Source organism: Camellia sinensis, chromosome 6, assembly GCF_055761805.1.
Source record: "Camellia sinensis isolate YWXY chromosome 6, ASM5576180v1, whole genome shotgun sequence".
Lineage (NCBI taxonomy): Eukaryota > Viridiplantae > Streptophyta > Magnoliopsida > Ericales > Theaceae > Camellia > Camellia sinensis.
Genome location: NC_138966.1, coordinates 183,303,762 through 183,327,189, shown reverse-complemented (window position 1 = coordinate 183,327,189; position 23,428 = coordinate 183,303,762). Strand labels below are relative to the sequence as shown.

At 39.3% G+C, this 23,428-nt stretch overlaps 2 protein-coding genes across 2 annotated transcripts; both read left to right on the top strand.

Moving 5' to 3' along the window:
• The first annotated feature begins 1,312 nt into the window (after positions 1-1,312).
• Positions 1,313-13,603, top strand: LOC145793891 (uncharacterized). The gene is made up of 4 exons (XM_082876780.1): positions 1,313-1,690; positions 1,835-1,902; positions 1,974-2,809; positions 12,684-13,603. Exons 1-4 carry the CDS (start codon positions 1,313-1,315, stop codon positions 13,601-13,603), a joined length of 2,202 nt encoding a protein of 733 aa, XP_082732906.1.
• A 7,046-nt stretch (positions 13,604-20,649) lies between these two features.
• LOC114274871 (protein ACCELERATED CELL DEATH 6) lies at positions 20,650-23,220 on the top strand. Its single transcript, XM_028216857.2, has 3 exons — positions 20,650-21,359; positions 21,514-22,034; positions 22,576-23,220. The coding sequence occupies exons 1-3, from the start codon at positions 20,777-20,779 to the stop codon at positions 23,125-23,127; spliced, it is 1,656 nt and encodes a 551-aa protein (XP_028072658.2). The 5' UTR covers positions 20,650-20,776; the 3' UTR covers positions 23,128-23,220.
• The last annotated feature ends 208 nt before the right edge of the window (positions 23,221-23,428 follow it).

The window sequence follows — 23,428 nt, the reverse complement described above, 5'->3', positions numbered from 1 at the left end:
TACCCGCTCGAGCGGTCATGCAACAAAAGTACACGCTCGAGCGTAATATTTCCCGCTCGAGCGTACTGTAAAAGTACTGGATGGGTGAAATCTCCGCTCGACGCCCGCTCGAGCTTGAGACATGACTCCGCTCGAGCGCCCGATCCTCCGCTCGAGCGGACTGTAAAACAGTGCAGAGAGATGCTGGATGCTCGGATTCCACGCTCGAGCGCCACTTTCCCCGCTCGAGCGTAAGTGCAAAATCTGGGAATTCCAGATTGCACCTCCAAGCTCAAACTCACATTCAAATGCATCAAAACCAATCCTCTTGGGCCTATTTTCTGGAAAACATTTATGAACACATAGAATAACATGGTTCAAAGCTCAATTTGAGAAATCAAGCCCAAAGGTGTTTAATTCAAACTCAATTTCAAACCATTTTCCAAGAATATGAAGAACATGCAAACATGCATGAATTCAAATCATTTTGAAGCTCCAATTAGATGCTCTAGGGAGCCAATTGATCCAAAAACAAGTTGAAAACATGGACCATTACAAAATTATGGACATGCATGCACCATTTTGCCATGAACTCAACTCCAAATTCAACCAAGAACATATGCAAGCATGAATTATGCTCTATATCAACATGTATGAACTAAAACATGACTTAGCTCTACAATTTAACATGGACCATGCAAGAATTAGTTCAAACACAAGAATGAGAAGGTGAAATTCATACCTAAGTTCCTTGAATGCAAGTCTAGAGGTTCAATTTAGCAATCCACACTTCAATTAGCAAGCAATTCACCAAGCAATTCAAGCTAATTCAACAAAATGAACTCAATTCTCTGCTCTAGTCTCTCTCTAGTCAGCAAGGCAAGGAAGAAGGCTGGGGAAAACGTTTTTGGCTCAAGTATAATGAACCCAAAAGTGTATAGGTAGTGGCCCACTCAAGGGCAAGGTTGTAACTAAGGCCAACTCTGATTTTATCAATATATAATCTAACTTAATCATACCTAATCAGTTTCCAAATAATTATACCATAAAATCACATTAGTTATGACGATCATAAAACACCAATCGGTTTCTAATTCGGCCGCCGATAAGGCCTTCAATGAGCAGTTTAAACATAAGACATGAACAGATCAAACAAACAGTCAACAGATAAAATGCAATTCAAACAGATGTATTCATTTAATTCAGTTTCAATTTCGGTCAGTCAGTTCAGTACTTTTAATCAGTTCAATTATCAGTCATGATCAGTTCAGTTTAACGGTATGAGGGTTATTACAAAGAAGTAGAGCCATCTTTGAACCTTGTGGACCCAGCTATGCCAGGTTTTAATATTGGGGTTTCTGATGGGCCTCAGTTGGGGGTTGTGGGCTCTGACCTGAGTATGTTAGATGTTAAAAGTGTTTCTTCCAGATGTGGCCTACGCTTGGAGGGAGCCCATAGTCCCAAGCTTGCTGCTGATGAGCTGTCTCCTGCTGCTGTGGTATGTGGGGAAGATCTGGGTTTGCAGGCAAAGACCAAGAAAAACTGGAATCAGTTAGCTCGGGCAGGTTGTGGTGATAGGGTGGTTAAGCCAACTGCGGAACGTAAGCGTAAGGGGGTGTTAAGTTCGTCAAGGTCACCGGTAGATGGCAGTGGGTTCTCAAAGAAGTTGAAGTCCGCTATCGACGTGGGGGTAACCGATGATGAGCAAAATGTAACGGCAGTGGCTGCGGCGCAGCCCCGTTGATTCCAATGAGCTGTCTAAGTTGGAACTACCATGGGCTTGGGAACCTGCGGACAGTTCGGGATCTTCAACGGGTGTTGAAGTTAAAAGATCCTAGTTTGGTGTTCCTTTTAGAAACTCTTTGTGATTCGAAGCGAATTGAAGTATTGCGGTGTAAGTTGGGTCTATCTGGAGCCTTTTCGGTAGATCGCGTTGGGCGATCAGGAGGATTGGCATTACTCTGAAAGAATGACGTGCAACTGTCAATTAAAAGCTACTCTTGTGGTCATATTGATGTTGTGGTGGACTCTGGGCTTGGGTTGATTCCGTGGCGATTTACTGGTTTTTACGGCAATCCGGACGGATCCCAGAGGGAGGCTTCTTGGCAGTTGATGCGTCGGTTGGATGGTATGTCAGATTTTCCATGGATGATTGTTGGGGATTTCAATGAACTTTTATTTAGTCATGAGAAAAGTGGAATGGGTCAGCGTCACCAACGTCAAATTGATGCGTTTCGTAGCGTTGTTGACGATTGCAGACTTGTTGATTTGGGGTTTGTTGGTGCAAAGTTTACATGGTGTAACCATAGGCAGGATGGGTTGGTAAGTGAAAGATTGGATCATGGGCTGGCTAATGCGGCTTGGAAGAGAGCTTTTCCAAACGCTACTGTGTTCCATCTTGTTTGTACGACTTCAGATCATGTTCCAATACTGATTGATGTTGTGGGTAACAAGCTGTATTCTCATAAGCAAGGCTGGAGGTCTTCGATATATCGGTTTGAGGCCATGTGGCTTCGGGAGGAGGAGTGTGAGGACATAATTCGTAATAGTTGGTTGATGGAGGGGGATCCCACAGTGCGGGGGTTACCTCGTAATTTAGAGAATGTACGTTTAGGGTTACTTTCTTGGAGTCGATCTAAGTTTGGAGATGTCCGACGGAGAGTTCGGGACAAGGTAAAGGAGTTACAGAAAATTGAGAATGTGGACATATGGTCCGATAGTGCCCAGTTGGCTCGGACCATGTTACGGCATGAGGTTGATGAACTCCTTGAGCGAGAGGAAGTGTTCTGGTTTCAGCGTGCTCGAACAAACTGGTTGCGGGATGGAGACCGTATGTCACGACCCAAACCCGGCCCTATGGGTTTAGCACCGTAACCGGCCAGTAATCCGAGATTACCGAAGGCCTGCTTAACAGTAGTACAGTAAAACAGAGTACAGGGCCTGGCGGAAGCCAAAACAGTAAGTAAACAATATCCAATGAGCTGTGACGGTCTGTATGTAAAAAGACTTTTCATACATATATACATAACCAATACAGAACAGTATACACAATATATACAATCATTCAGAATAGGAACTCAATCCCTTATATAACAATACAGTACAGTGCTATCAGTCTATACAGTTTACAAAACAGGTACAGAGACAGAAGGGGAAAATAAAAGACCCCTAAGCCATAGCATGGCAGGCTCGGAACCTCGCAGTGAGGCACAATAGTTGGCTTGACAAAACTGGAGTTTACCCTGACGCTTCTAGCCGCGTTCTGGTGCCTGTACATCTATATATATATATATATAAGTAGTGAGCTAAAGCCCAGTGAATAACACAGTGCATAAAGGGGTTAAGAATGAATGTCCTTACAGTAATGAAAACAGTTCATTGTTTCAATATATCAGTCATTCAGTCATATGTGGTACATCCCTTAGCATAGCAGTACAGTAAACAGTAGGTCTTAAAAGACCGAACATTAAATGATGGCCATTAGTCAGTAAACAGTAGTGGTTCCAACGAGGGAACCGACAGAGATCTCTGTAACAGTAACAGTAAACAGTAGGTGCTAAGGATGCTACAATACAGTTCAGAATATAGGACATACATTCAATCAGTTAACAGTAATCAGTTTAGAAAGCAGTACAGTTCAATTGTTCAGAAGATAATCATTTTTGAACATATCTTTACACAGTTGTTACTCACAGAGTTCTGGGCTACAGTAAGCTAGAGCGCGTCCCCAGTCGCCAACCCTACACAGTTTACAGATTGAACACACACTAAGCTACACAGTTGGGAAAGATAAGAACTTAATCCCTAATTTGCCTCGGTGTGTTCTACATCTATGTCCTCAATAAGATGTCTTAAACTAGGCCTAAGAATGCCTAGGATGGGATGAGGATGCAAATATGTGATCAGAAAACAGTTTCAGAATTTTCAAAAAAACAGAGTCCCGCTCGAGCTCAGGTTTCCCCGCTCGAGCGGACATGCAACAAAGGTACACGCTCGAGCGTCAAATCCCCCGCTCGAGCGTACTGTAAAAGTACTGAATGGGTGAAATCTCCGCTCGACGGACGCTCGACGCCCGCTCGAGCGTGAGACACATGCCTCCGCTCGAGCGTCCAATCCTCCACTCGAGCGGACTGCAAAACATGCAAGATACTGGATGCTCGGATTCCCCACTCGAGCGCCACTTTCCCCGCTCGAGCGATAGTGTAAAATCTGGAAAACCCAGATTGCACCTTCAAGCCAAAAACCAAGTTTAAATGTATCAAAACCAATCCTCTTGGGCTGAATTTCCAGAAAACACTTGTAAACATATAGAATGACATGATTCAAAGCTCAATTTGAGAAATCAAAGCCCAAGGGTGTTTAATTCAAACCCAATTTCAAACCAATTTCATGAATATGGAGAACATGCAAACATGCATGAATTCAAACCAATTCAAAGCTTCAACTTCATGCTCTAGTGAGCCAAATCTTTCAAAAACATGATGAGTTCATGGTCTCTTGTAAAAATATGGGCATGCATGTACAATTTCATGAAAAACAACCTCAAAAATGCAAGAGTATGCCATGCATGCAACAATTAAGCTTCAATTCAACAATAATGAACCAATTCTAGACTTAAATCACTAGAGGCTCAAGAAGTAAGCATGAACAAGTTCAAATACATTAATAGAAGGTTAAATTCTCTTACCTAAGTCTTGAATTATAAGCAAGGAAGCTCAATTATGCAAATTTATACTTCAATCCCTTCAATTTCCAAGCAAATCTACAAGTGAACTCAATTCTCTCACTCACACTCTCTCTATGGTCAGTTGTGTGCAAGAAATGGGGAGGAAATGTTTTGTTTGAGTGTATGAGAAGATCAAAAAGGTTCAAGTAGTGGGCCACTAAGTGGCACTAATGTAATTTAGTCAAACTATGCAATTAACCCAATATTTAATCTAATTTAATCATACCTAATCAATTTTCAGATAAAAACGCCATAAAATCACATAATTTACGATGATCATAAAACACTAACCGGTTCCCGGTTCGGCCGCCGATAAAGCCTTCAATTAATAATTTAACCATAAAAACATGAACAGATAATGAAACAGTCAAACAGATAAATGCATAATTAAGCAGATATACTCAGTCAATTCAGTTCTAGATTTCAGTCAGTCAGTTCAGTATTTCAATTAGTTCACTTATCAATCATAATTAGTTTCAGTTTAACAGTAATCAGTGGTTGTTCGGTAAACAGTAACGAGGGTTATTACAGTCTCCCCTCCTTATAAAGAGTTTAGTCCTCTAAACTCGAGTTACCTTCATTCTGGAAGAAAACAGGGTTCAGTGGAAACAGTTCAGGATATCTTTTAGCCATGTCATCTTCCCTTTCCCAAGTGGCATACACGCCACCATGGTTTTGCCAGTCGACTTTCACTAGCGGGATCTCTTTGTTTCTTAACTTCTTGATCCGTCTGTTCACAATCTGAATGGGCCGTTCCACGTAAGTGTAGTCATCACTCAGCACTACACGAGTAGGCTCTATCACATGGAAAGGATCCCGGAGGTAGTCCCTCAAGATAAAAATGTGGAAGACGTTATGCATATGCTCCATTTCAGGAGGAAGCGCAACTTGATACGCCACCGGATTGATTTTCTCGATAATCTCGTACGGTCCGACATATCTCGGCGCTAACTTGCCTTTGACTCGGAAACGAGTTTGGTCTTTCATCGGTGTCACTTTTACAAAAACGTGATCACCCACTTCATACTCTCTGTTTCGTCTTCTAACATCAGCATAACTCTTCTGTCTGCTCTGCACAGTTTTCAGTCTCTGTTGTATCAGTTTCACTTTCTCAGTTGTTTCATATACAATCTCGGGCCCAAGCAAAGGCCCGTCTCCAACTTCTGCCCAGCAAATTGGAGATCTACATTTTTTGCCATACAATGCCTCGAAAGGCGCCATACCAATACTTGAATGATAGCTGTTGTTGTAGGCGAATTCAGCTAAGGACAAATGACTTTCCCAGTTTCCCTGAAAATCAAGGACACACATTCTCAGTAAATCCTCTAGAGTCTGGATGGTTCTTTCTGACTGGCCATCTGTCTGAGGATGATAAGCACTACTCAGTCTCAATTCAGTACCCAATGCAGTCTGTAAGCTCTGCCAAACTCTAGATGTAAACTTCGAATCCCTGTCAGAAACAATGGACACAGGCACTCCATGCAGTCTAACAATTTCATCAATATAGAGTATAGCCAATTTGTTCGCATTATAAATTGTCTTAACAGGTAAGAAGTGAGCAGATTTAGTCAGTCTATCAACAATAACCCAAATTGAGTCCATACCTTTATTGGAGCGAGGCAATCCTACTATAAAATCCATGGTGATATGTTCCCATTTTCACTCCGGTATCGGTAAGGGCTGCAATAAGCCTGCGGGTCGTTGATGTTCGGCTTTAACTTGTTGGCAATGAAGACATTTTGATACAAAATCGGTAATTTCTTTCTTCATTCCCGGCCACCAGAAATTCAGTTTTAGGCCTTGGTACATTTTCGTATTCCCCGGATGGATAGACAGTTTTGAATTGTGGCCTTCTTGCAGAACTCTTCTTTTCAATTCAGAATCATTCGGTACACACAGTCTTTCTTGAAATTTCAGTACATTATTTTCAAATTTGAAACCCGATCTTAGTTTGGTTTCCCTTTCTTCGATGATCTTCTTCAAGAAGTCATCCTGTTGCTGTTCCTCTTTTCTTCGATCAGTGCCGGTTGAGCAGAAATAGCAGCTAAGGTTCCACCTTGTTCTCGCAAAACAATTTCAATTCCAGATTTTTCAAGGTCACAAAGCAACTCTTTCTGTCCGGTAAGCAAACATACTAAGTTTCCAATCGATTTCCGACTCAATGCATCGGCAACGGTATTGGCTTTTCCCGGATGGTACAATATTTGTAGGTCATAATCTTTAATCAGTTCTAGCCATCTCCGCTGTCTCATGTTCAATTCTTTCTGTGTGAAGAAATATTTCAAATTCTTGTGGTCGGTATATACTTCACATGTCGCCCCATATAAATAGTGACGCCAGATTTTCAGTGCAAAAACTACTGCAGCAAGTTCCAGATCATGGGTCGGGTAGTTCTTTTCATGCGGTCTCAGTTGTCGGGAAGCATAAGCAATAACTCTCCCATTCTGCATTAAAACACATCCCAAACCCTTATGAGAAGCATCACTAAATACAGTATAACCATCTATACCTGAAGGTAAGGTTAGAACAGGTGCAGTCACTAATCGAGTTTTCAACTCTTGGAAAACAGACTCCCTTTGGTCAGTCCAGTCAAATGATATCCCCTTCTGTGTCAGTTGAGTCAATGGTAAGGCAATTTTGGAGAAATCTTTGACAAATCTTCTGTAATACCCGGCTAGTCCCAAAAAGCTTCGGACTTCTGTCACGTTTGTTGGTCTAGGCCAGTTCACTACAGCTTCGATTTTCTGCGGATCAACGGAAATCCCATCTTTGCTAACAACATGCCCCAAAAACATAACATGATCAAGCCAAAATTCACATTTAGACAGTTTAGCATACAGTTTTTGTTTTCTTAGGGTTTGTAGGGCAAGTCTCAGATGATGTTCATGTTCTTCTATACTTTTGGAGTAAATCAGTATGTCATCAATAAATACAACAATAAAGTCATCAAGGTACGGTTTAAAGATTCTGTTCATGAGGTCCATAAATGCAGCTGGTGCATTGATAACTCCGAAAGGCATAACTAAAAATTCGTAATATCCATACCTCGTTCTAAAAGCAGTTTTGTCAATGTCTTCTGGTTTAACTTTCAGCTGATGATAACCGGATCTGAGATTGATCTTAGAAAACACTTGTGCACCCTGTAACTGATCAAACAGGTCATCAATACAGGGTAATGGGTATTTATTTTTCACGGTTACCTTATTCAGTTCACGGTAATCAATACACAGTCTCAGTGAGCCGTCTTTCTTCTTTACAAACAAAACGGGTGCGCCCCACGGTGAAGTACTGGGCCTGATGAACCTTTTGTCGAACAGTTCTTGTAGTTGCACTTTCAGTTCTTTCAGTTCAGTTGGAGCCATTCGGTAAGGAGCTTTAGAAACTGGCTGTGTTCCGGGAATCACATCGACAGTAAATTCAATCTCCCTGTCAATCAAATCCCCTGGCAAATTGTCTGGAAAGACATCTGGGAATTCTCTGACTATAGGAATACTGTTCATATTAGCATTATCATTAGTAGATACAGTCTCCCTTTCTAATCAATTTAACAGCTTTCACAGATGAAATCAATTACGGAGGAGGTACTACTCCAACCCCATTAAACACAAATTCAGGCAAACCAGGTGGACGGAAAACTACTTGTTTCGTTACACAGTCTATGGTGGCATGATATTTCGTTAACCAGTCCATCCCTAATATTACGTCAAAATGATCAATGTTCAGTGGCAGTAAATCAATAAATAGATGTGCATCTCCAACAATAATTTCACAAGTAGGATACATATATGCACAGGTCATAGATCCCCCAACGGGTAAAGATACAGCTAACAGATAGTTCATAGGTTCTAAGGGTCTATTCAATTTTCGCGAAAAAGTATGCGACACATATGAATGCGTAGACCCCGAATCAATCAGTACATATTCATTTTGAGTACAAATAGAGAGGATACCTGACACAACGGTCTCTGTGTTTTGTACATCCCTCGGTACTAGGGTGAACACTCGGCCCTGCCTCATAGGCTCTTTCCCGGTAGCTTTGGGGTTCGGTTTTGGTGCAACAGTCGATGCTGCCACGCTTGGCGTAGCTTTACTACTAGCCTGTGGAGCAGAGGGGCAGTCTTTAACCATGTGGCCCACCTTGCCACACCTGTAACAAGCTCCAAATATTTTGTAACAGACTCTCTTATGGTTCCTACCACATTCAGAACAGGGCGGTATTGAACGGTTCCCTTGACTAGAAGTAGTCGTTGACCCTGTGTTTTGCTTTTTGTTCAACGGGTTGTTCTTGCCCTTCTTAAACTTGAAACCCTGTCTCTTACCACGCCATTCAGACGCTGGTGTTTCAGTTTTCAGTGCTTCGATGTTCGACTCAGCCATCAAAGCTCGGTCAAGGACATTCACATAATTCGGTAATTTCAAAACATTTATTCTGTCAAGAATTGCAACATTAAGGCCGCCTTCGAACTTTCTGGCCTTCTTGTAATCAGTGTCGACCATATGCGGTGCATATCTCGCAAGCTCGGTGAACTTTGTTTCATATTTAGCAACGGACATTGTGCCCTGTTTCAGCTGTTCAAATTCAGTTACTTTTCTATCCCTAACACACTGAGGGAAGTACTTTTCAAAGAAGGCTCCTTTGAACTGAGCCCAAGTCATAATAATGTTGTCGTCACGGATTAACATCCACCACCTTCTGGCCTCTTCCTGCAGAGTAAAGGTGGCCAACAGTACCTTGTGTGCCTCAGAGCACGGAAAAACCTCAAACAATTTTTCGGTCTCGAGAACCCACGCTTCAGCTTTTAACGGTTCAAGGCCTCCCTGAAAGGATGGCGGTTTCATTTTGCTGAACTTCTAGGTCAGATCAATTATATCCCCATAATTTACATTCACATTCTGTTCCGGTACAGCCGGAGGAGGAGGTGGGGGCGGTTGATTCTGTTGCTGGTCTAATCTTTCAGTTATCAGTTCCATCATCCGTTCCAGTCTGGCCATTCTGGCCTCAGAGGATGAGGATTCAGTTTCATTTGCAGTTCTTGCATTATCCATTTCACAATAAGCAGTTATGACAGTTATCAACATAGGCAGTCATTTGTTTAAACAGATTAACATATTAGCATATATTCAATCATGTCATAAGCACACACTTTAACATGTTCATGCAATGCCCTAAGCACTTTCCTAGGACATCCTATAGCTCATTTGGACGCGTGTGTACGGTATAACTCGTGGTAAGTATCGCTCTGATACCACTCTGTCACGACCCAAACCCGGCCCTATGGGTTTAGCACCGTAACCGGCCAGTAATCCGAGATTACCGAAGGCCTGCTTAACAGTAGTACAGTAAAACAGAGTACAGGGCCTGGCGGAAGCCAAAATAGTAAGTAAACAATGTCCAATGAGCTGTGACGGTCTGTATGCAAAAAGACTTTTCATACATATATATATAACCAATACAGAACAGTATACACAATATATACAATCATTCAGAATAGGGACTCAATCCCTTATATAACAGTACAGTACAGTGCTATCAGTCTATACAGTTTACAAAACAGGTACAGAGACAGAAGGGGGAAATAAAAGATCCCTAAGCCATAGCATGGCAGGCTCGGAACCTCGCAGTGAGGCACAATAGTTGGCTTGACAAAACTGGAGTTTACCTTGACGCTTCTAGCCGCGTTCTGGTGCCTGTACACCTACATATATATATGAGCAGTGAGCTAAAGCTCAGTGAATAACACAGTGCATAAAGGGGTTAAGAATGAATGTCCTTACAGTAATGAAAACAGTTCATTGTTTCAATATATCAGTCATTCAGTCATATGTGGTACATCCCTTAGCATAGCAGTACAGTAAACAGTAGGTCTTAAAAGACCGAACAGTAAATGATGGCCATCAGTCAGTAAACAGTAGTGGTTCCAACGAGGGAACCAACAGAGATCTCTGCAACAGTAACAGTAAACAGTAGGTGCTAAGGATGCCACAATACAGTTCAGAATATAGGACATACATTCAATCAGTTAACAGTAATCAGTTCAGAAAGCAGTACAGTTCAATTGTTCAGAAGATAATCATTTTTGAACATATCTTTACACAGTTGTTACTCACAGAGTTCTGGGCTACAGTAAGCTAGAGCGCGTCCCCAGTCGCCAACCTTACACAGTTTACAGATTGAACACACACTAAGCTACACAGTTGGGAAAGATAAGAACTTAATCCCTAATTTGCCTCGGTGTGTTCTACATCTATGTCGTCAATAAGATGTCTTAAACTAGGCCTAAGAATGCCTAGGATGGGATGATGATGCAAATATGTGATCAGAAAACAGTTTCAGAATTTTCAAAAAAACAGAGTCCCGCTCGAGCTCAGGTTTCCCCGTTCGAGCGGACATGCAACAAAGGTACACGCTCGAGCGTCAAATCCTCCGCTCGAGCGTGAGACACATGCCTCCACTCGAGCGTCCAATCCTCCGCTCGAGCAGACTGCAAAACATGCAAGATACTGGATGCTCGGATTCCCCACTCGAGCGCCATTTTCCCCGCTCGAGCGGTAGTGCAAAATCTGGAAAACCCAGATTGCACCTTCAAGCCAAAAACCAAGTTTAAATGTATCAAAACCGATCCTCTTGGGCTGAATTTCCAGAAAACACTTGTAAACATATAGAATGACATGATTCAAAGCTCAATTTGAGAAATCAAAGCCCAAGGGTGTTTAATTCAAACCCAATTTCAAACCAATTTCATGAATATGGAGAACATGCAAACATGCATGAATTCAAACCAATTCAAAGCTTCAACTTCATGCTCTAGTGAGCCAAATCTTTCAAAAACATGATGAGTTCATGGTCTCTTGTAAAAATATGGGCATGCATGTACAATTTCATGAAAAACAACCTCAAAAATGCAAGAGTATGCCATGCATGCAACAATTAAGCTTCAATTCAACAATAATGAACCAATTCTAGACTTAAATCACTAGAGGCTCAAGAAGTAAGCATGAACAAGTTCAAATACATTAATAGAAGGTTAAATTCTCTTACCTAAGTCTTGAATTATAGGCAAGGAAGCTCAATTATGCAAATTTATACTTCAATCCCTTCAATTTCCAAGCAAATCTACAAGTGAACTCAATTCTCTCACTCACACTCTCTCTATGGTTAGTTGTGTGCAAGAAATGGGGAGGAAATGTTTTGTTTGAGTGTATGAGAAGATCAAAAAGGTTCAAGTAGTGGGCCACTAAGTGGCACTAATGTAATTTAGTCAAACTATGCAATTAACCCAATATTTAATCTAATTTAATCATACCTAATCAATTTTCAGATAAAAACGCCATAAAATCACATAATTTACGATGATCATAAAACACTAATCGGTTCCCGGTTCGGCCGCCGATAAGGCCTTCAATTAATAGTTTAACCATAAAAACATGAACAGATAATGAAACAGTCAAACAGATAAATACATAATTAAGCAGATATACTCAGTCAATTCAGTTCTAGATTTTAGTCAGTCAGTTCAGTATTTCAATTAGTTCGCTTATCAGTCATAATTAGTTTCAGTTTAACGGTAATCAGTGGTTATTCGGTAAACAGTGACGAGGGTTATTACACTGTAACACGTCTTTTTTTCATACTAAGGCTTCCCAGCGGCATACGAAGAAGCGTATTTTGGGTTTGGAGGATGCGTGCGGACAATGGTGCATTGAGGACTCTGGATTGCGGAGCATTGCGGTGGATTATTTTGAGCAATTATTTACATCCCATGGTAGAGGGGATTGGATGGAGTTCTTGAGGCAATCACATCTTGGGTACTGACTACTGTTGGTTCAAGCTTAGACATAGAATTTACTGCTGATGAGGTATGGCAGGCTTTACATCAGATGCATCCTACGAAAGCTCCTGGTCCAGATGGGAAACATGCACTTTTCTATCAGCGTTTTTGGCTGGTAGTTGGGGTTCATGTAACCTGAGCGGTTCTAGGCATATTGAATGGATCTGATGATGTGGAGTTGATCAATGATACGTTCATAGTCCTCATTTCGAAGGTAAAAGAGGTGCGACGGATGGCGGAGTTTCGGCCAATTAGCCTATGTAATGTGATTTACAAAGTAGTGAGCAATGTGCTGGCCAACCGGTTGAAGGTGGTGCTACCATCTGTGATCTCCCCAAATCAGAGTGCTTTTATTGGGGGCCGTTTGATTAGTGACAATGTTTTGACGGCTTTCGAGATGTTTCATTTCATGAAAAATAAACGACATGGCAAAGAGGGTTGTTTTGCACTCAAGCTTGACATGAGTAAAGCCTATGACCGGGTTGAGTGGGGGTTTCTTAAAGGGGTTATGGAGCGTATGGGTATGCCGACTAGATTTGTTGAGCTTATCATGAGATGTATTTCAACGGTGTCCTACTCCGTCTTGATCAATGGGCAGCCGACAGTGGAGTTTCGTCCGACAAGGGGTATTCGTCAAGGGGATCCGTTGTTGCCTTATCTTTTTGTGTTGTGTGCTGAGGGGTTGTCAGCATTAATTACTAGGGCAGTGACACATCATCGTCTTAATGGTATGGCCATTAGCCGAGGGGGACCTTGCATATCTCACTTATTCTTCGCTGATGATAGTTTGCTTTTTGGGGTGGCCAAACCAGCAAAGATTCTAGTTATTCAGGGTTTATTGCTGGAGTATGAGTTTGCATCTGGGCAAAAAATTAATTTTGATAAATTAGCCATCTTTTTCAGTGCTAATGTGGCTGCTGGGCGTAAGGAGGATTTGCGACAACTTTTAAATGTAGGTAGAATGGTTGCCTCTGGCAAATACTTGGGTTTACCATACCTTCTTGGTAGGTCCAAGAAAGAGGTTTTTAATTTCATCAAGGACAGAGTTTGGAAACAGATTAGTGGATAGAAGGAAAAATTTCTTTCGGTGGCGGGACAAGAGGTTCTGATAAAAACTGTGGCTCAAGCCATTCCTACTTATGTTATGTCGTGTTTCTGACTCCCAGAAACTTTCTGTGCTGAGATTGACTCCATTGTGTGTCGATATTGGTGGGGTCAAAGTAGAGATAAGTGGAAAATTCATTGGACCTCATGGGAAGCTTTGTGTCGCTCGAAATGGGAGAGAGGAATGGGTTTCTGCCGGTTGGCGGATTTTAACAGTGCTTTGTTGGCCAAACAGGGATGGCACCTCCTTCAGTCCCATGACTCGTTATTTGCACGGTTGATGCGGGCCAAGTATTATCCAACCTCGACGTTTTTGGAGGCAGAGTTGGAGTGCAATCCCTCTTTCGCATGGCGGAGTATTTTTAATTCTAGACCCCTGTTGATGCTCGGTTTACGGTGGAGAATTGGAGACGGGCACACTGTTAAAATTTGGAGCGATAGGTGGTTGCCTCGGGGTCATTCTTTTCTCCCCATTTCTCCTCCTTTTCTTCCTCATGATACTACGGTAAGTTTTTTGTTAGATTCAGCCCGTAAGTGCTGGGACTTGGGCAGGCTACAGACCCATTTTCTTGCTGTTGATGTGGATGTGATTCGAAAAATTCCTATTAGCCCTTGCTTGCCTTCTGATACATTGATTTGGCATTATACTCGTGATGGGAGGTTTTCGGTTCGGTCAGCTTATCATTTACAAATGACTCTGTCCAGAATTGGATCATATCCGGAATCGTCCAATAGAGGGGAAGCCACACGGCGGTTTTGGAAAGGGGTTTGGCACTTAAAAATTCTGAACAAGATCAAGGGCTTTGCATGGAAGGCATGCTTGAATATTATCCCAACCCGGGACCGGTTATGGCAACGCCGAGTGCCTATTGAACTTGGGTGTGACTGTTGTGACGAAGCTATGGAGACTTTAATGCACTGTGTTAAGGAATGTGACGTGGCGCAACAAGTATGGGCTGCTAGTCCTTTGCCGTTCGTTACAGATATTGGGGTGGGGTATGATTTTTATCATTGGGTAGTTGAGGTTGCGAAACAAGTTGATGAGGCCGGCTTAGGGCTGTTCTTTGCACTGTGTTGGGGCTTATGGTTTGCTCGAAACCAAGTTATATTCAATAATGTTAGGCGGGTTGCGACGGTGATTGTGCAGAGAGTGTGTGCTTATTTACAAGAATTCTGTCAAGTCAGAGCCCAAGTTCAAGGATTGAGGGTCTGTCCTAGTCCGTCGAGATGGAGGCCACCGCTAGTGGGTGTGTTAAAGATTAATTTCGATGCGCCGACTTTTGATGCTCTGGAGGCCATTGGGGTAGGTGTGATTGTTCGGGAGGCTCATGGTACAGTTCTTGCAGCCATGTCGAAACGACTGCCGCATTGGGTTGATGCAGATTGTGCTGAAGCTTTAGCCGCGGCAAGTGCGATTGTGTTTGGAGCAGAACTGGGTCTGCATCATATTCACTTGGAGGGGGACTCTTTATCCATTATAAAAGCTTTCCAATGTGAGGATCAACTGCTCTCCACGTTTGGCCATATTCTCCAAGGTGCTGTGTGTACAAGCCGCGGCTTCACCAGTTTTTGCTGCTCGTATGTGTTGCGCAATGGAAATAAGGCTACTCATGGGCTGGCTCGTATGGCGGGTCATGTGACCGGTAAGAGAGTTTGGAGGAATGAGGTGCCAGCTGAATTATGTAGGATTATTCGGGCTGAGTCTGTTTAGATGTTATTTGTATTGACCTTTCTAAAATAAAAATAAAAAAATCTAAACACAATCATTATTAATAAGTTTTTTTGTATTGATTTTATGTTTGTATATCATTATTTTTTTTAAATAAAAAAAAAAGTTACTTTCAATATTTTTTTTGATATCATGATGTGTTAATTGGCAGTTGGTACGGTACCGTTTGGTAATACTTACGTTTTCAGTTTTTAGTTTATATTTACAAAAATTTTAAAAACTCAAATAAAAACTTGTTTGGTAAATTTTTAATTTATAAATCAATGGTCTCAGTTTATAAATTTGGCCAAAAAATGTAAATTCAAAAAATGAGTTTACGTTTTGAGTTTTGAGTTTTTTTTTTTTACCACCCAACACCAGCCACCACCCGCCACCATTTTCCATCACCGTCTTCCGCCACCACTGCCCACCAGCTACCACCACCTGCCGCCACCACTCACCACCCACCTGCCACCCACTCGCCACCATTACCCACCCCTCGCCACCACCCACCTGCCACCCATCCGCCACCACCCACCACCCGCCACCTACTCGCCACCACCACTCACCACCCACCTGCCACCACTATTCACCACCTGCCACCACCCGCCACCACCACCACCACTCACTCGCTACCACCCGCCACCGTCACCCACCCACCCACCACTACCCACCACCTACCCGCTACCACCACCCACCCACCACCCACCACCACCATTTATCTGCTATCCGCCACTCACCTGCCACCATCACCCACCACCCGCCACCACCACCACTACCCACTCGCTACCACCCGCCCACCCACCACCACCACCACCCACCATCGCACCTGCCATCCGCCACCCACTTGCCACCACCACCACCACCCGCCACCACCACCACCACCACCACCACTACCCACTCACTACCACCCACCACCCGCTACCGTCACCCACCCACCCACCACCACCACCCGTCATCCGCCACTCACCTACGACCACCACCGCCCACCACTACCATAACCCACTCGCTACCATCCACTACCTGCCACCGTCACCCACCTACCTACCCACCACCACCACCACCACCCACTCGCTACCATTTTCCACCATCATCTTCCGCACCACCACCCGCCATCATTTTCTACGGTGCCACCAATCGTCTCCACCCACCACCAGTCACTACTTGCCATTTTTCACTCTTTTTCATATTTTTAAAAAATTTTAAACATTTGGTCTAAACCAAACGCGTTTATAGTTTATGTTTTTCTAAAAATAAACAAAAATCAGTTTATAAAATTTTTGTAAATATAAACTGAAAACGTAAACGTTACCAAACAGTTAATATTACTTTAATGACATGTAATAGTTTTTCAAAGCTATAAAAAGAAAATATTAATTTTAATCAATTTTTTTAAAACTATTAAAGGTGTTAGTTAATTATTTAATTATTTATCTTTAATATGTGCAGCTCATCTCTTCCTTTATGGTACTTCTCTCTCTCTATTCCACTATGAGTTCATATGTTTTTAGAAAAAAATCATATGTAATTTAAAATGTGAATCTTTTTTGTATAGGAAGTTAAAAACCATATCCTTTTAAATATAGCCATATTTATAATTAATTTTAATCTATCTATTACCTATCCTTATTTGTATTACTTATAAATAAAAATGTTGTACAATAATTGAAGTTCAAAGTCCTAATCTTTTGTTTTTTCAAAATTTAAAATTGTTAAAATGCATATGTTGCATTATCATTAATTTCTTCCCATTATAAATTTTATTTTAAATCTTATAAGATTTGTTCAATGACTAATATTCAATTTTTGTAAAAATATTCCAATATATTCCTTCCAAAAGTTAATATAACAAGTCTACAAAATCATATTTTAAAACTCAAAATTATTAATATTTTTATTTATTTATTATTTTTGTTTTAAATAAGCATGTTAAACTATAAATAGATATCTAGATAAAATTATACTTATTAATAAATATGGCATTAGTTTTACTTGTAATCACATCTTTTTAAAGTCTTTATTCATTTTTTAACTTTTATTTTGATATTTTAAATTACATGTTACGATGATTCTTTGTTACTCATTTTAAAATTTCTTTAATTGTTTCTCTTTGAAAAATCAATATAACAATTTTAAAAAATTCATATATTTTTATTCTAAAATAGTGAAGTATTAGAACTATGTCATTTTTTTTTTTTATAACAAAGCATAATTTTAATTGTTAATTGTCAATACAACAATTTTAATGTATCTATTCTATATATTATAGTAAAAGAACATTTGAAACAAAACTTTTAAACTTATATATATAATTTTATTTACGAGAGACAAAATACAAAAAATTGAATATAATTATTGTATTTTTAATAAGTAATATATTATTTTACCATGTGCTTAGCAAGGGTGACATGCTAGTAAATAAATAAATAAATGTATAAGCAAAGTCGACATTAATTTACAAAAATACGATTTGTCAACCCTCCTCTTCTTTTTTCTTTATATTTTATATTTTTTATTAGAAATTAAGAGTGCTGGAAGTTTAGGTTGGGTTGAGTAATCTCTCATCCGTTATCTATTCAAATTTAGACAATTGGAAAAAAAGTTAATTCATATTTGTTTGCTTAGTTAAAGGATATGGATAGATTGTGCTGTGCGAATTGACGAGTGAGTGACATGCGAGTTGGTTTGCCATTTGGGATTAACTGTTTTAGGCCCTTTTTAAAAATTATTTTTTAGTAATTCTATAATATTTTGAACTTAAATTTTTTTATTATTCATTTTTTATAACAAAAATAAAGGTTTAGCTCTCATATTTCTTAAATAGTAGATATAATTTTTTTTAGAAGTGTTCTTTTTTACACACAAAGCATAAAAACATAATTTCATTTTTTTAAGAGTATTAGCGGATTGAATTGGATCAGGTGGTCTTCCATCTGATATCCTTCTGGGAACTTTGTTGAATTGGAAAAAACACATCCATATCCATTTGCTCAGACCATTAAAACCGTTCATTCTATGATGAATTGATTCAAACCATTTAATTTTGACAAATCAAATATATGCTTGCCACCCCCTATTAAAAATGTTAGGAATGAACACCTTAAAGATAAAAATATACTAAAACAAGTATTGTTTGATTAAAATTCAATTCTTCAATAAAAATGATTCAATTGTTTGGATTAAAGATTTGAGGAAGATTTGTGGGTTAAAATAAAAATGAAAAAAATTAATTTTTCTTTCATTTACTTTTTCTTTCTTTTTATCTTTTATTCTATAGATCTCTTATTGAATTTTTGATTCAAACACAGAGGGGCAAAAGAAAAAAAGTAACACAAAAAATTATTTTTTTATGAATTTTTTGTAAAAAATTATAATAATTTGTTAGTATCATTAGATATTTGTTGTATTTTTTTTGGGGGGGGTGGGTAAGAAATTGGATGTCAAATTCCCAAGTTGTACAAGAAAATATTTTTCACTCTAAATAAAATAAATAAATTTTTTAAATTTTAACCTTTTCATATTTTTCATAACTTAATTCTCCTGAAACTTAACCTAATGTATAATTGAAAATCAATACACAGGGACACAAATATATATTAATTACTTAGAGAAACTCCAATAAGATGGGTAAAATAAATCTGTTAAACATTTTAGTAAATTTAACTCTGATTTTAAGCCTCCAACAAACTAACTATTAGGCTGACTATTTTACCTTGAGAATTTTCCACTTGCCACAATTGAAGAGCCTATGAGGCTCCACAATTGAAGAGCCCTGTGGTTGACTTGGACTGTAGCACTACGAGAAGCAATGCGGTTGAGGGCGGCTCCTGTTTATATTCAAAGTCACCGTTGAATTTTCTTGGAACTTTCTACACAACAGAGCTGGCATAATTGATATTTGTATCTGTTTTCTTCACTTTTTTGAAAAAATAAATAAAACCTGATCTGTCTAGCCTTATATACTCGCCTCATTTGAAAAGTTGATTATTTTAATTTTTAATTATTTTAATAAATTAAAATATTTGTACTAAAAAAAATTATTAGATTTTTTTATAATTAAATGTGATATTTGTCAGAGAAAAAATAAAATAATTATGAATTTGATATGACATTTTATTTTATTAACTATTTTAATTTTTTTTTTTGTGTGTGTGTAAATTTTAGTCCAAAAAGTAAAAAATAACCTTTGCCAGACAACGCCAACAAAGGCAATTATGTTTGAATTATCTGTTTAAATACAAATTTGTTAAAAAAATAAAATAAAATTAGAAAATCAATTCCGTCATCTCAAACATTGTGTTAATGTCTAAATTAAACCTTGGACTAGAAGGCTGGTTTCCTTAAAATTAAAACTATCAATTCAGTAAGTGCAAACATTGGAGTTTTGAAATAATTATTGGAATCTCAATTTTTTTTTAGATACTAGGATTAAACCGATGATATCATAATGACAAGGAATTAACATCATAATCTGAAAGAATAATGTTATATGTATCAATTTGTACACTAACTAGTGTACCAATTGATCATGTACCATAATTTAAAAGGTTTTTTGTATTTATAATGTGATTAATAAGTGGAGTCAATAATAATGTTATAACTAGTGTTGGTACACTAGTTAGTATACTAATTGATGCATGTAACACCACTGAATCTAAAAACACACAAGGTTAAAAAAAAATTAATTTAAAAAAAAATCATGTAATCAAAACGTTTGTTATCAGTTACAAGATACCTTTATCTGTTTGAATTTACAAGTTACCAAACACTGAAAAAGACTAATAAGAATTCTTCCATCTTAGAAAAGAACATAAAGAAAAACAAAAAAGCATTCATGAGGTTATGGATTGCAACAAATGTTACATACTAAATAAAAAGATATTTAGTAAAATGTTTCAAATTTATAACGTGTAAATCCGATTCATTTAAAATTTAATTCGCACTGCATCAAGTTTAATTTCACACTATAGTTTCAAATTTTGTCCCTAATTTGAAACCAATATTTACCATGTTTGGAAGAGGTTTATTTTATTTTATTTTTTTTGAGAATATGTCAACTTTTGTTTATAATTTATGTGATAAAAATTAATTATCTGAAAGTTACCTTCTATTTCTACTTTCTAATTACTTTTTGCTGCAGACAACTCTAACCAAACAAACCAAATAACTTTTTAAGAGCTTCGAAACTGACATATGAAAATGACAATTAGGATACCTTGTATTCCTCACCTCCCCTGCCGGCCTGCCAACGATTTTCAAGACGAAATAATCATATGCTTCATAAGTGTCATTAATTCGGTTTCACTTGATTTGAGTTAACTATAGTGATGATGAGTATGCAAATGATTTGGGAGGATAAACAAAGTTGGCAATTCAATTTCTAAACACAAAAGGGCCTCTTGGCCAAACACACCACCACTTTTCACTCACATGGACACTAGCTTATACAGAGCAGCCATGGAAGGCAACACTGAAATCCTCAATCAAAACAAAAACCTTCTCGAAAACCAACTCACCCCAAACAACAACACCGTCCTCCACGTCGCAGCCCAATTCGGGCACATCCAGTCTGTCATGGAGATCCTAAACATGTGTCCCTCCATGTACCGAAAAGTAAATTCACGAGGCGACACTTCGCTTCACATTGCAGCAAGGGAAGGACACTCCATAATAGTCCGAGCCCTGATTGAATACGCGAATGCGCTCGATGAGGAGCTTGAGAACGGGGTTGGGACGGCCAAGGACATGATGAGGATGAGCAACGAGGTGAAAGACACTGCCTTGCACGAGGCTGTGAGGAATCACCACCCGATTGCAGTCCAATTGTTGACACAGGAAGATCCTGAGTTTTGTCATCCTGCTAATGACGCGGAGGAGACTCCACTTTACCTGGCGGCGGAGAGAGGGTATGTTGGATTGGTGTTTGTGATCTTGGAGACTTGTACAGTACCGGCCTATGGTGGCCCTGGTGGTAGGACTGCTCTACATTCGGCTGTCATTCACAACCTTGTAGGTAGCTAACTAAAACACATTTTAGAATTCTTCAATTGGATTTAAACAGAGGATTGAAGAGAAAACACATTTTAGAATTCTTTTAAGTTGCTACTAGCATAGTATTTGTTTTGTTTTGTTTTTATTAATAATTTGATTTATTGATTCTGTTTTAGGATGTACACGGAAATTACTACAATGGAGGCCAGCCCTAAGCAAGGAAGCAGATGCATATGGGTGGACACCGCTTCACTATGCTGCACGCTTCGGTTATGTATTAAGAGCGAGAGACCTACTAAACGCAGATAAATCAGTTGCATACATAGCAGACAAAGACGACAAGAAGACAGCTCTTCACTTGGCGGCTAGCCAAGGCCACGTACGCGTAATCGAAGAGCTTATATCACACTGTATGGATTGTTGGGAGATAGTTGATGGCAGAGGCCAGAATATGCTTCACATTGCGGTGAAAAATGGAAAAAAGGGGGCAATCAAATTTATCTTGCAAAATTTCCCCTTGAGTAGTCTTATAAATCAGAAAGACTTTGATGGGAACACGCCTCTTCATCTGCTTGCTGCTTCTGATTGCTATGAGGCCGGTCTTGTAAAGCACCCTAAGGCGGACATGATGGCCTTCAACAACGATAGTTTGACTCCTCTGGACGTAGTCTGCAGCAACAAAAGTGTTGAACCGTGGGTAAGGATGCCAACTTTTCCCATTTAGAAATGATTCTACAACATGGTACATACAATCATAAGCAAGGGTTTTTGTGGTATATATTTAGTTAATCCTCTTTGTAGATGCTGATACACTCATACAGAGTGTTACCAGAAAATAGCTATCTATGTTTTGGAGATGAGATTTTACAAAACATCATACACTTTCATTCCAAATAAGTGTACTTAGTGATCTAAAAAAATTTCCTACTTATTTTGTTGACATTTTTCTTAAGAAAAAATGAGTAAAAAAATGATGAAATAAAATTTACAGAAAGTGGAATTTGGGTGGGACAAAATGTACATAAAAAAGCTGTAACGCTCTAATAATTTTGATCAAAGAACAGATGTTACCAAAATGAATTTCAGCACCATACTACCCCATGATATACTTCAGACGTAGACAGGATTTCTAGCACTAACAATTTTTGGAAAATGACGTTTCAAGGGTTTCAGTTTTGACTACTCAGTACAATATCATTTAGATTTTCCCAATCTGACTTTAGAACACAAAATTGCAGGGTTTCACCAAAAGAAATTTTACAAATGCGGGTGCTAATTTGGGTAGGAGAGATGTATTCAGCAGAGATAAAGATGAAATTGTAACCAAAGAGAGACATCATGTCCTCGAAAAAGTCCTACCAACAGATATCAGAAGATCAGCAGACACCAATTTGATAGTGGCCGCGCTGATAACAACAGCAACATTTGTTGCTGGTTTCACCGTGCCAGGTAGCTACGATACCCGCCAAGGCCTCGACCATGGCACGGCAATTCTAGCGAGAAAAGCAGCTTTCAAAGCATTTGTCATTTCGGATTTTATGGCCATAATATTTTCGACCACTGCCATGTTAATTTACTTCGTTGTGGCTGGTGATTCAGATAGAGATAAGTCTCTCAGGCACTATACCTCAGCTTACTATCTCATTGTCATTGCCGTGGGAGCAATGGTGCTTGCATTCATTACAGGGATGTATGCGGTGCTAGCGCATTCATTAGGCCTTGCAATTGCCTTATGTGTTATCGGTTGCCTCTCTTTTCCTGTTAATTATTTCTTACTCAGGAAAGCATGACATAAATCGCACAACTCTTGAAAGAATCAAGTGTATAGATTCTGATTATTGCTGTAAATTAGACCTTAATTTTTTTGTTTGGCTCCTGGGAAAGCCTTTGTCTTCATTGTTGTTAAACAGATTCGCTTCGCAATACATATAGCATTGGGCATGAAGACACAGACAAGTCCAAGGGTTACAAGTACTTCGAAAACAATAAGAGTATTTTAGTAATGGCTATACCACGTGAACGAAATAACGTGGTGTATGTGACTCATTAATTATATATACCACGTGAACGAAATAACGTGGTGTATGTCAG